Source organism: Symphalangus syndactylus, chromosome 8 (genome assembly GCF_028878055.3).
Source record: "Symphalangus syndactylus isolate Jambi chromosome 8, NHGRI_mSymSyn1-v2.1_pri, whole genome shotgun sequence".
Classification (NCBI taxonomy): Eukaryota; Metazoa; Chordata; class Mammalia; order Primates; family Hylobatidae; genus Symphalangus; species Symphalangus syndactylus.
The window spans coordinates 67,608,732-67,621,134 of NC_072430.2; the positions used below are offsets into that span (position 1 = coordinate 67,608,732).

The 12,403-nt window shown below is 43.3% G+C and overlaps 1 protein-coding gene across 5 annotated transcripts in view; it reads left to right on the forward strand.

Annotated features, from left to right (window-relative positions):
- NEMF (nuclear export mediator factor) overlaps positions 1-12,403 on the forward strand; it is a 77,725-nt gene that overhangs the window by 62,290 nt on the left and 3,032 nt on the right. For all 5 annotated transcript variants that reach the window (XM_055289467.2, XM_055289469.2, XM_063644575.1 and 2 more), the window contains 4 exons: positions 1,161-1,314; positions 7,776-7,853; positions 8,006-8,203; positions 12,269-12,301. In XM_055289467.2, coding sequence (XP_055145442.1) covers positions 1,161-1,314; positions 7,776-7,853; positions 8,006-8,203; positions 12,269-12,301 — 463 coding nt within the window. The remainder of the gene's footprint in view (positions 1-1,160; positions 1,315-7,775; positions 7,854-8,005; positions 8,204-12,268; positions 12,302-12,403) is intronic.

Sequence of the window (12,403 nt, forward strand, 5' to 3'; positions counted from 1 at the left end):
AAGTATAAAGCTCATGCCTTCAAGAGGCTTTTGAGTCCTGGATTCAGGAAGTAGTCATAAATATGTAAATAGTATCTGAAAGTGATAGAGTAGTTCAAGAGTATGAGATTGCTGTGAGTTCAGATGTTTGGGGAAATAACATCAGAAGTACACCTTGAAAGATATGTTAGCAGTTAAGTAAATGAGGGAGACTCCAAGGAGAATTAGCATTAACAAAGGGGGGTGCTTTTTTGGGGTAATATGCATAGTGCTTTGGGGAAATGATAAATAGACTGAGTTGGAAGGAGGAGAAAGTTTGTGTATTAAATGGTAGATGATATGGTTGGAGAAGTAAATTTGGACTAAAAGTGGAGTACTTAAAAGCTAAGGATTTTGGACTGTACCCTTTAAAGTGATATGAAGAGAATGTGACATAGGCAAATGATTAAGGAAGATTAATATAGAAGTTAATGGCCGGATGTGGTGGCTCACGCCTGTAATCCCAGCACTTTGGGAGGCCGAGGTGAATACATCACCTGAGGTCAGAAGTTCGAGACCAGCCTGACCAACATGGTGAAACCCCATATCTACTAAAAATACAAAGTTAACTGGGTGTGGTGGCACAAACTCCATCTTAAAAAAAAAAAAATTCAGAGTATGTAGACTCTGGAGGAAGTCTGGGTGGGATGTAATGAGGGCCTGAACTAAGACGTTGGCATTGGGAACAGAAAGAAGAATACCACAGTAATAAAATTTACCCATCCTTCTTATCCTGTGTATTTTTTAATCCATTTAGTCAACCAACCAGTCAACAAATGTTTTATTGAATGCCTAAGACCTGCCAATGCTATGTTGGTACAAAAACTACAAATCCCAGTGCCTGGCCATCAAGATGTTCAGGGGCAAAATGTGCCTAGTGAGTAAGGATGAGTCAGGGGTGACAATATGTTGAGCTTGGATGATGGAAAGAAAGATAAATCCATGAGAGATGAAAAACTTTCATCTTTTTCCCACATGATGATTTTGAGCATCTTTGTATTTTCTAACTTGGTGATTATCAAGTGAAGCAGAAGCCATGACCATTTATATACTGTATATGTGCTCTTTCCCATGGAACTTTTCTAGGGCACTAAGAATTTCAAATTCTAAGAATGAAATGTTTCCATATCTTTTTTATTCAGGGAAATGAAAAAGAAAAAACTTCCAAGTGACTCAGGAGATTTAGAAGTGTTAGAGGGAAAGGATAAAGAAAAAGAAAGTACTGTACACATTGAAACTCATCAGAACACAAGCAAAAACATTGCGGCTGTGCAGCCAATGAAACGAGGACAAAAGGTAAACTTCAGAATGATCTATATGGTTCACAGTTAAGTTGTGAGGTTCCTTTTTAATTTTTGAAGTTGAAGTGAAATAGAAAATTTAGGCCAAAAAATAATCCTGTGTGATTTCCTTTGACTAAAAATTAGTTGAGTAGATACAGCATTTAGGGAACATAGAGATCACTATTAGAAGTTCTTCAGACTTTCAAGATCATCTGCAGAGAAGCTGTCATTTTATCTGGAAGAGTAATAGGAGATTATGGTTTGCCAAAGTCACCCAGCTAGTTAAGTAGCAGAACTGATATTTATTGAGAATTGAGCTCAGTAATTTTTCGATTTTGGTTAGAGTTCTTAGATATTTTGCTAAAGATGGATGGTGAAGAAAGAAGTACTTGTGATAGAACATACTCTTTCCACACCGCCCCCGCCCCCACCCCCCCCCCGCTGCCAGCTCCCACAAGATAGTCTTGCTCTGCCCTGTCACCCACCCTGGAATGCAGTGGTGCAGTCAGGGCTCACTGCAGTAGCCTTAATTCCTAGGCTCAAGTGATCCTCCCATCTCAGTCTTCCAAGTAGCTGGGACCACACAGGTGCATGCCACCATGCTCAGCTAAATTTCTTTTATTTTTTGTAGCGATGGGGTCTAACTATATTGTCCGGGCTGGTCTCAAACTCCCAGGCTCAAGTGATCTTCCTGCCTCACCCTTCCAAAGTGCTTGTAACTAGAGGTGTGTTAGCCACCATGTCTGGTTACAATGTAATATACTCTTCAAAATGCTGTATCAGCCAGGCGCAGTGGCTCATGCCTGTGCAATCTCAGCACTTTGGGAGGCTGAGGCAGGTGGATCACTTGAGGCCAGGAGTTCAAGACGAGCCTGTCCAACATGGTGAACCCCATCTCTACTAAATATAGAAAAATTAGCCAAGCATGCTGATACATACCTATAGTCCTAGCTACTCGAGAGGCTGAGGCAGAAGAATTGCTTGAACCCAGGAGGCGGAGGTTGCAGTGAGCCAAGATCACGCCACTGCACTGCAGCCTGGGTGACATGGCGAGACTCGCCTATCTCAAAAAAAAAAAAATGCTGTAGCAGTATACAAATGAGGGGATTATGGGCTAATTTATCAATGTACCCCTTTTAAAATTTAAATTTCTTTTCAATTTTTTTTTTTTTTTTTTTTTTTTTAGAGACAGGGTCTTGCTCTGTTGCCCAGGATGGAGTGTAGTGGATGTTTATAGGCATGTTTGTAGCATACTACAGCTTTGAACTCCTGGGCTCATGCATTCCTTCTACCTCAGCCACCTAAGTAGCTGGGACCACAAGTGCATGCCACCACACTAGGCTATAATCTTTATAAAGATGTTTTATGATCTTTCCTTCTTCCATAGAGGTCGGATTTTCCTATGCTTTTTTCCAGTGAGCTGCAAATGATATGTGCATAAGGAAGGGAAGACTCAACATAATAAAAATATAAATTCCCCTCATACATAAATTCAACATGACTTTAATCAGAATTGAGATTTTAATGCTTGATGAAATAATTCTAAATTTATTTTGACAGGAGTAAATGCTTGAGAATAGCTAAGGAAATACGGAGGGATTTCCCTATGAGGTAGTAAAATATTTAATGCTAGAATTTTTACAACATGTTATTAACAGAGGAATAGCTAGACAGAAAAAATGAGACAGAATAAAATCTAGACACAGGACCACTACCTGATATTTAGCATTTTAGTATGTGATAAAATAATATTGCAGATCATTTGAAAAGATACGAAATATTCAAAATGATGGCTAACCATGTGAAAATGGTACCACAGTGCATTGCAGGTGGAGAAAGTAAAGAACCACCAATAAAATTAAAAAACAAATAGCAAATCTGGAAAAAAAAAAGTGATGAAAGAAATGCTGTGTAAACCTGGGGAATTTTTTTCACCCATCAAATTAATAGATACTACATTGTCAGTCGTTCAGTAAATGTTTGAGTATACAACATGAGAATTCCAGTCAAAAGTCTTAACAGTGCTTCTGCCCTTTGACTCAGCAATTCGTCTTATAGGAATTTATCCTAAAAAAAAATTATGGGTATGCACTGAGGACGTTGAAGTTTATATTTGTAGTAGCAAAAAAAAACCTGCAATTAATCTTAAGTATACAACAATATGAAATAACAATAAATGATACATTTTTACAATGAAATATTCTGCAGATAAGTTTCAAGGCAAGTCCTGATAGAATGTTTATTAAAATGCATTAGATTTTTAGATTATTTTCTGGGGAATTGTCATTTAATCACTTTGAGTCTTCCTGTGGAAAACTATAATTGTGCAATTATAAAACTATAATTGAGCAATCTGCCCGCCTCAGCCTCCCAAAGTGTTGGGATTACAGACGTGAGCCACTGTGCCCTACCTATTTTTAAAACTTTCATTTCCTAGCTGTTACTTGCTGGTACATGGGAAGACAACTCTCATGTTGATCAAGTAATGGGCAATCTTATAGAGCACTTACTAATTTTAATAATTCGTCTGTAGGCAGTCATATCGTCTGCAAATTACGGCTTTCCTTATAGTCTTAATATCTTTTTATTTACCCCATGTTTTTTGCAGTGACTGAAAAGCAAAAATACAGTGTTTCATAGAAGTAGTAATCGTGTATATCTTTGTTAATTCCATTAAAGGAACTGTTTCTAAGATTTTATCATTGCGGGATGTTTCCTTTGGGTTGTTGGAGGACACCTTTTTGAAAGTTATTTTTAATAACGATGAGTTAAATGCTACTGAATGGTTTTTCTGTATCTGTTGCATTCTTTTTGTTTGTTTTTTTTGTTTTTGAGACAGGGTCTCACTCTGTTGCCCAGGCTGGAATGCAGTGGTATGGTTATGGCTCACTGCAGCCTCAATCTCCTGGGCCCAAACCATCTTTCTACGTCAGCTTCCCAAACAGCTGGGACCACAGGCATGTGCCACCATGTCTGGCTAATTTTTATTTTTATTATTTTTAGAGACAAGCCCTTCCTATTTGCCCAGGCTGGTCTAACTCCTAGGCTCAAGTTATCCTCCTGCTTGGTCTCCAAAAGTGCTAAAATTACAGGCATGAGCCACCATGCCCAGCCTATTGCATTATTTTCTCTGTTAATCAGTCAGTATGGTATATTAGTTGAGAAAAATCTATTAATTGGCCTCTAATTTCTCATACTGTCTCTGCCTGGTTTTTGTGTTTACATTATACCAGTTTCATAAAATAAGTTTAGGACCTTTCCCTCTTCTGCTCTCTAGAACTTTGTATAAAATGCAGACTGTGGCTGGGCACGGTGGCTCATGCCTGTAATCTCAGCACTTTGGGAGGCTGAGGCAGTTGGGTCACTTGAAGTCAGGAGTTCAAGACCCGCCTGGCTAACATGGTGAAACCCCATCTGTATTAAAAATACAAAAATTAGCCGGGTGTATTGGGACCTGTAGGTCCCAGCTTCTTGGAGGCTGAGGCAGGAGAATTGCTTGAGCCTGGGAGGCAGAGATTGCAGTGAGCCAAGGTCATGCACTGCACTCCAGCCTGGGTGACAGAGCAAGACTGTCAAAAAATGGAGATTGTTCCTTGAAATTGGATAGCATTTGCTTATAAAACTAGACCTAATGTTTTGGGTTTTGTGAGGAGATTTTTTTTTTTTAGACTGAGTCTTACTTTGTTGCCCAGGCTGGGATGTAGTGTTGCAATCTTGGCTCACTGTAGCCTCGACCTCCTGGGCTCAAGCAATCCTCCCACCTCAGCTTCCCTAGTAGCTGAGACCACAGGTGTGTGCCACCATGCCTGGCTATTTTGAGGAGGTTTTTAAGAACTAATTTCAATTTCTTTAATTATTTTAGGTTTATTCAGGTTTTCTGGGATTTTTTTTTGAAGTTGGTTTTCTGAAGTTGTATTTTCTTTTTCTTTTTTTTTGAGACGGAGTCTTGCTCTGTTGCCCAGGCTGGAGTGCAGTGGTGCCATCTCGGCTTACTGCAAGCTCCGCCTCCCGGGTTCACACCATTCTGCTGCCTCAGCCTCTCCGAGTAGCTGGGACTACAGGTGCCCGCCACCATGCCCGGCCAATTTTTTTGTATTTGTAGTAGAGATGGGGTTTCACCATGGTCTCGATCTCCTGACCTCATGGTCCGCCCGCCTCGGCCTCCCAAAGTGCTGGGATTACAAGTGTGAGCCACCGCGCCCGGCTTAGAAGTTGTATTTTCTAAGAAACTCTGTTGTCATCAGGTTTTCCATTCCTCAGTCCTGTTTATTGGTAACAATATTTTTTCTCAATTTTTTTGAGGTACAGTGTACATAGTAGTAAAATGCACAAATCTTTGGCTCAGTGAATTTTTTTTTTTTTTTTTTTGAGACAGAGTCTCGCTCTGTTGCCCAGGCTGGAGTGTGGTGGCATGATCTCAGCTCACTGCAACCTCCGCCTCCTGGGTTCAAGCAATTCTCCTGCCTCAGCCTCCTGAGTAGCTGGGACTACAGGCGTGCGCCACTACATCCAGCTACGTTTTGTATTTTTAGTACCGACAGTTTCACCGTGTTGGCCAGGATGGTCTCGATCTCTTGACCTCGTGATCCGCCTGCCTCGGCCTCCCAAAGGGCTGGGATTACGGGTGTGAGCCACTGTGCCTGGCCTCAGTGAATTTTTTTAAGCACACACATCTGTGAAACCACCACTCAGATCCAGATACTTTACTTGGAATGTTTCCAGCATCCCAGAAGGCTCATGCTTGCTTGCCAGTTTCTTTTTTTCTTTTTTGAGACGGATTCTCACTGTGTTGCCAGGCGGGAGTACAGTGGTGTGATTTCAGCTCACTGCAACCTCTGCCTCCTGGGTTCAAGCGATTCTCCTGCTTCAGCCTCCTGAGTAGCTGGCACTACAGGCACACGCCACCACACCCAGCTAATTTTTGTATTTTTAGTAGAGATGGGGTTTCACTTACGTTGGCCAGGATGGTCTCGATCTCCTGACCTTGTGATCCACCCGCCTCGGCCACCCAAAGTGCCGGGATTACAGGCGTGAGCCACTGCACCCAGCCAGAAGGCTCATGCTTGCCACTTTCTAAGAATATCCCCACATGACTTTTGTTTTTTGAGACAGAGTTTTACTCTTGTTGCCCAGGTTGGAGTGCAATAGCTTGATCTTGGTGCACCACAACCTCTGTCTCCCAGGTTCAAGCAATTCTCCTGCCTCAGCCTCCCAAGTAGCTGGGATTACAGGCATGCACCACCACGCCTGGCTAATTTTTTTTGTATTTTTGGTAGGGACAGTGTTTCACCAGTTGGTCAGGCTGGTCTTGAACTCCTGACCTTAGGTGATCCACCATGCCAGACCCTCACATGACTTTTGGATCCATAAGTATGCATTTCTGTTCATATACATATGAGTGGAATTTTCTGGGTTGTGGCATACATGTTGTTTGCCTTTATTAGATCCTGCCAATCAGTTTTCCAGAGTATCAATTTCCCACCAAGCATGTGTATGAGAGTTCCAGTTGTCCCCCATCCATAGTAACACTTAGTATTGTTAGGTTTTCTTTTTTCAGTCATTTAAGTGTGTATATGCTGATAGCTCATTTGACTTTTATTTCATGTCCCTGATGACTAATGATATTGAGCACTTTCTCATGTTTTTTGGACCTTTGTATATCCTCTTTCCGAAGCGCCTATTTTAAAAATTGGTTTGTCCTATCTTTCTAGCTGATGTATAAGGGTTCTCTGCAATCCTGAATACAAGTCCTTTCTCGGATATATGTATTGCAAGTGCTTTTCACACTTTGGGGCTTGCTGTTTTTCACTTTTTAATAGTCTTTTTTGATGAGTAGCATTTTAAAATTCTAATTGAGTCTGATTTATCAGTCTTTTATGGTGTTTGTGTCCTGTTTAGGGAAGTCTTTACAATTTTCAAAATGTGTTATTTCAGTCCCAGTTAATACAGTTAATCAAGACAAAAATCTCTAGGGTGGGGCCTAGATGTTTATAGTTTAAAACCACTAGAGTGATTTGGGGATGTAATCAGGGTAAAGAATCATTGGTTTATTTAATAAAATACAGAGTCTTGAAAGCCTCTAGAATAAGTGCCTAGACTAATTTTTTGCTTTATTTCCTGCTCTTCCTCCATGTGTACCCTGACTCAAACCAAATGTGATGACTTGCTATTACTGTTCTCTTCCTTTTTAGACTTGCTTTTCCAATACTGTTTTACTTTATTTCCTCCTCACAGTTCTTTTATGTTTTGTTAATGTATTCTTACTTCTCTATGTATCTTCTCTCCACCCTATGGTAAATTCCTTGAGGATGAGGACTTCGGTTATCCAACTTTGTAGCCCTTCATATTGTTTATTATAATGGTGCCTTAGTAAGCATTTTTGACAGAATATAAAGTAACACCATTTCTTTGCAAGTATTTGTTGACATTTTTTTGCTGCTGAATATTTCCAACCAAAATCTTCTGATTTTGTAGAGTAAAATGAAAAAAATGAAAGAAAAATACAAAGACCAGGATGAAGAAGACCGTGAACTTATCATGAAATTGCTGGGGGTAAATAACATCTAAAAACATTTTTCCTTTTGCTTTTCAAATGGGCATCTAGCCCACTGCTTAGTGTATGACAGGCATTCAATACATTCTTGTTAAAATATTCACAATATTGAAAATATAACACTGACTGATGTTTCCTCTATGAATTAAAGTCTGCAGGTTCAAACAAAGAAGAAAAAGGGAAGAAGGGGAAGAAAGGAAAAACAAAAGACGAACCTGTGAAGAAACAGCCCCAGAAACCCAGAGGTGGACAGAGGGTCTCAGACAACATTAAGAAAGAAACTCTGTTCCTTGAGGTTATAACTCATGAATTACAAGACTTTGCTGTAGATGATCCACATGATGACAAGGTAAGGCTACTATACATGTGGGCTTCTGCTTCTTAATTAGGGTGATTAACCATCCTGGGGTTCCCAGGACATGGGACTTTCAGTGCTAAAACCAAGACAAGTGAGTAACCCTATTCTTAATGGAATGTCATCCAATATAACCTGAAAGACTAAAATTGTAATATCTTATCTAAGCATGATAATGGTAGTACTAATAGCTGATAAAAATTTTGTTACAAGCCTTTAGGAAGTAATCAGTTTTATGGAGAGGCTTTGATTCTGATGGAAACTGAGTTAAATTAAGACAGAGAGGCCTGGCACAGTGGCTCACGCCTGTAATCCCAGCACTTTGGGAGGCCAAGGCAGGCGGATCACAAGGTCAGGAGATTGAGACTATGCTGGCTAACGTGGTGAAACCCTGTCTCTACTAAAAAAATACAAAAAAATTAGCCGGGTGTGGTGGTGAGCGCCTGTAGTCTCAGCTACTTGGGAGGCTGAGGCAGAATAGCGTGAACCCGGGAGGCAGAGCTAGCAGTGAGCTGAGATCGCGCCACTGCACTCCAGCCTGGGCAACAGAGTGAGACTCCATCTCAAAAAAAAGAGAGAGAGCCTGCCTTCCTTCCTCCTTCCCTTCCTCCCTCCCTCCCTTCCTCCCTCCCTCCCTCCCTCCCTTCCTTCCTCCCTCCCTCCCTTCCTTCCTCTCTCTGCGGCCCAGGCTGCAATCTACTCGGCTCGCTGCTGCCCGCGCCGCACACTGCCTGGGACTGCCGGCGCGCTCCTTTGGCTGAAGCCACGCGTTCGCCATGTTGGCCACGCTGGTCGCCAGCTCCTGAAGCCGAGTGCTCTGCCCGCCTCAGCCTCCCGAGGTACTGGGACTGCAGACGGAGTCTCGCTCACCCGGTGCTCGGTGTTGCCCGGGCTGGAGTGCGGTGGCGTGGTCTGGCCTCGCGGCAGCCTCCGCCTCCCAGCCGCCTGCCTTGGCCTACCAGGGTGCTGGGATTGCAGCCCCTGCCCGGCCGCCGCCCCGTCTGGGAGGTGGGGAGCGTCTCTGCCAGGCCACCCATCGTCTGGGAAGTGAGGAGCGCCTCTGCCCGGCCACCCATCGTCTGGGAAGTGAGGAGCGCCTCTGCCCGGCCACCCATCGTCTGGGAAGTGAGGAGCGCCTTTGCCCGGCCACCCATCGTCTGGGAAGTGAGGAGCGCCTCTGCCCGGCCACCTATCGTCTGGGAGGTGAGGAGCGCCTCTGCCCGGCCGCCCCGTCCGGGAGGAAGTGAGGAGCGCCTCTGCCCGGCCACCCCATCCGGGAAGAAGTGAGGAGCGCCTCTGCCCGGCCACCCCGTCCGGGAAGAAGTGAGGAGCGCCTCTGCCCGGCCGCCCCGTCTGGGAAGTAAGGAGCCCCTCTGCCCGGCCGCCCCGTCCGGGAAGAAGTGAGGAGCGCCTCTGCCCGGCCGCCCCATCTGGGAAGTGAGGAGAGCCTCTGCCCGGCCACCCATCGTCTGGGAAGTGAGGAGCGCCTCTGCCCGGCCACCCATCGTCTGGGAAGTGAGTAGCGCCTCGGCCCGGCCGCCCCGTCTGGGAAATGAGGAGCGCCTCTGACCGGCCGCCCCGTCTGGGAAGTGAGGAGTGCCTCTGCCCGGCCACCCATCGTCTGGGAAGTGAGGGGCGCCTCTGCCCGGCCACCCATCGTCTGGGAAGAAGTGAGGAGCGTCTCTGCCTGGCCGCCCCGTCTGGGAAGTGAGGAGCGCCTCTGCCCGGCCGCCCCGTGTCTGGGAAGAAGTGAGGAGCGCCTCTGCCCGGCCGCTCCGTCTGGGAGGTCTACCACGGAGGCCAGAAGCAATGTGGGGGCTGGACGTGGTGGCTCACGCCTGTGGTCCCGGCACTCTGGGGGGTGAGGCGGGTTGATCACTTCGGGCTAGGAGTTCGAGACCAGTCTGGTCAACTTGGCAAAACATGAAAAATACAACAGACAAACCAACCAACCAACTCAGTGACAACAAAACAGGTCTACCCTGGAGTCATACTCTAATTTTTTCTATTTTCCTCCCTTTCTGATCCTTTATCCCACTCTCTTTTTCTTCCTCTTCCTTCTCCCTCTTCTTTGTCAAATAGAGGATTGAGTTATCACTGATCCATATAAAGTCCCTCTCTCATTTATTTTAACTCCCACCCCCCATTTCTATTCCCTGACTTCCCATGTGCAACCTTCCTAATGTTTGATACGCATCTTTTTGTTTGTATGTATTTTTAGAAAATGTTTAGTTTTTGTGTGCAAAAAAAATTAATAAAATAAAAAGAGAGAATTGGGATTGTCTTGAAGATGAGTAGAAAATAAATTTTCACTTTCTCTAAGCTTTTCTATAGGAATCTATGCCATATGGTCTTACAAAATGTTGAAAATGGGTACACCATTTAAGAGCCAAGTACTCTGGTTACAAAACCAGTGAGAAGTTCGTATTTTTCCAGCTAAGATGATTGCCGAATTGTTTTATTAACAGTACAGCAAGCCCAGCCTTCTGTATATCTTCTTATATGAATATGTACATCTTCTTGAAATTTTTTTTTTTTTTTTAGGCAGTCTTGCTCTGTTGCCCAGGCTGAAGTGCAGTGGCACAATCTCGGCTCACTGCAACCTCTGCCTCCCGGATTCAAGTAATTATCCTGCCTCAGCCTTCCGAGTAGCTGGGATTACAAGCGTGCACCATCACGCCTGGCTAATTTTTGTATTTTTAGTGGAGATGGGGTTTCACCATGTTGGCCAGGCTGGTCTTGAACTCCTGATCTCAGGTGATCCGCCTGCCTTGGCCTCCCAAAGTGTTGGGATTACAGGCGTGAGCCACATGCCCAGCCCGTTTATTTTTTAATAACTTGGTTTAAAATAGAGGCCAGAGAAAAAATTTTTACTTTTGTCACCAGCATTTTTTTTATGTAAAGCTTGAGTTATAATTGTGTGCTCAGTTTAGTGCAGGTAATGCTTACAGGGATTCTGTATTACTATTTTCTTTTTTTTCCTGCTGAACAGTTGTTTAGTAATACTAAAACTCATTTTGGCTCTTAAAATTTGTACGTTATTCTTATGTTCTGTAAATCCTAGACTCACAAATACTCACTAGAGGTGTTAATTATTAATGTTCTTTCATGAGTAGGTGCTATGGTCTAAAGTTAATATCCCCCCACAATTTATTTATCGGAACCTAAATACCCAGTGTGATGGTATTAAGAGGTTGGGCCTTTAGGAAGTGAAGTCACGAGGGCTCTTCTGTCATGAATGAGATGAGTGCCCTTTTGCCATGTGAGGACACTGCAATAAGGTGCCATCGTTTTTTAAGATGAGGTCTCCCTATGTTGCCCAGGCTGGTGTTGAACTCCTGGGCTCAAGGGATCCCCCGACCTTGGCCTCCCAAAGTGCTGGGATTACAGGTATGAACCACCACACCCAGCCTAAGGTGCCATCTTTGAGGCAAGCCCTTATCAGACATTCAATCTGCTGGTGCCTTGATGCTGGACTTCCCAGCCTCCAGAACTGTAAGAAGTAAAATTTCTGTTGTTTATACAGTCTAAGGTATTTTGTTACAGCAGCCTGAACAGACTGAAACAGTCGGTTCTCTCCAGATAGATTTTTTCTTAAGTATGCAAACAAAATTAAGCATATTTTATGGGATATGGGAAAAATTTATCCAAAACTGTTGAACAGATATTTAAAAATAAAAGTTCTGTTGACCAGAATTCTCCATTTGCTTTTCTCCTGGCGAACTTACCAACCTTAGTTGTCATTTTAAATTGTCCTTGTAACTTTTGCTGCTTTAACATATACTTTATATGAAAGTTTCAGTTCCCACCTCCCCTACTTCAGAGAACTACCCTTCTTCTCTTGAATGACATTACTTTCTTAATAAACACAGACACACAAAAACACACATACGAATCCACTTCAGGGTCTTAGGAAGAATATAACCTTGAGGCCCCCTATCCTGTGGGTCAGAAATGACAGTCTGGTTATATCACTGTTTCTTTCTCCTTATGGTTTAATGGTGTGGAATTTCATTTTACGTTATAGCTGACATTTTTATTTTTATATGTTTGGAACAGGAAGAGCAAGATCTGGATCAACAGGGAAATGAGGTATGATTTTATGTTGGGGTTCCTACTGCAACACTGTGATTACAATTCAGTTTCCAGAATGTTTGAAACACAACTTATTAAAACTTAAAAACCTAAGACAAG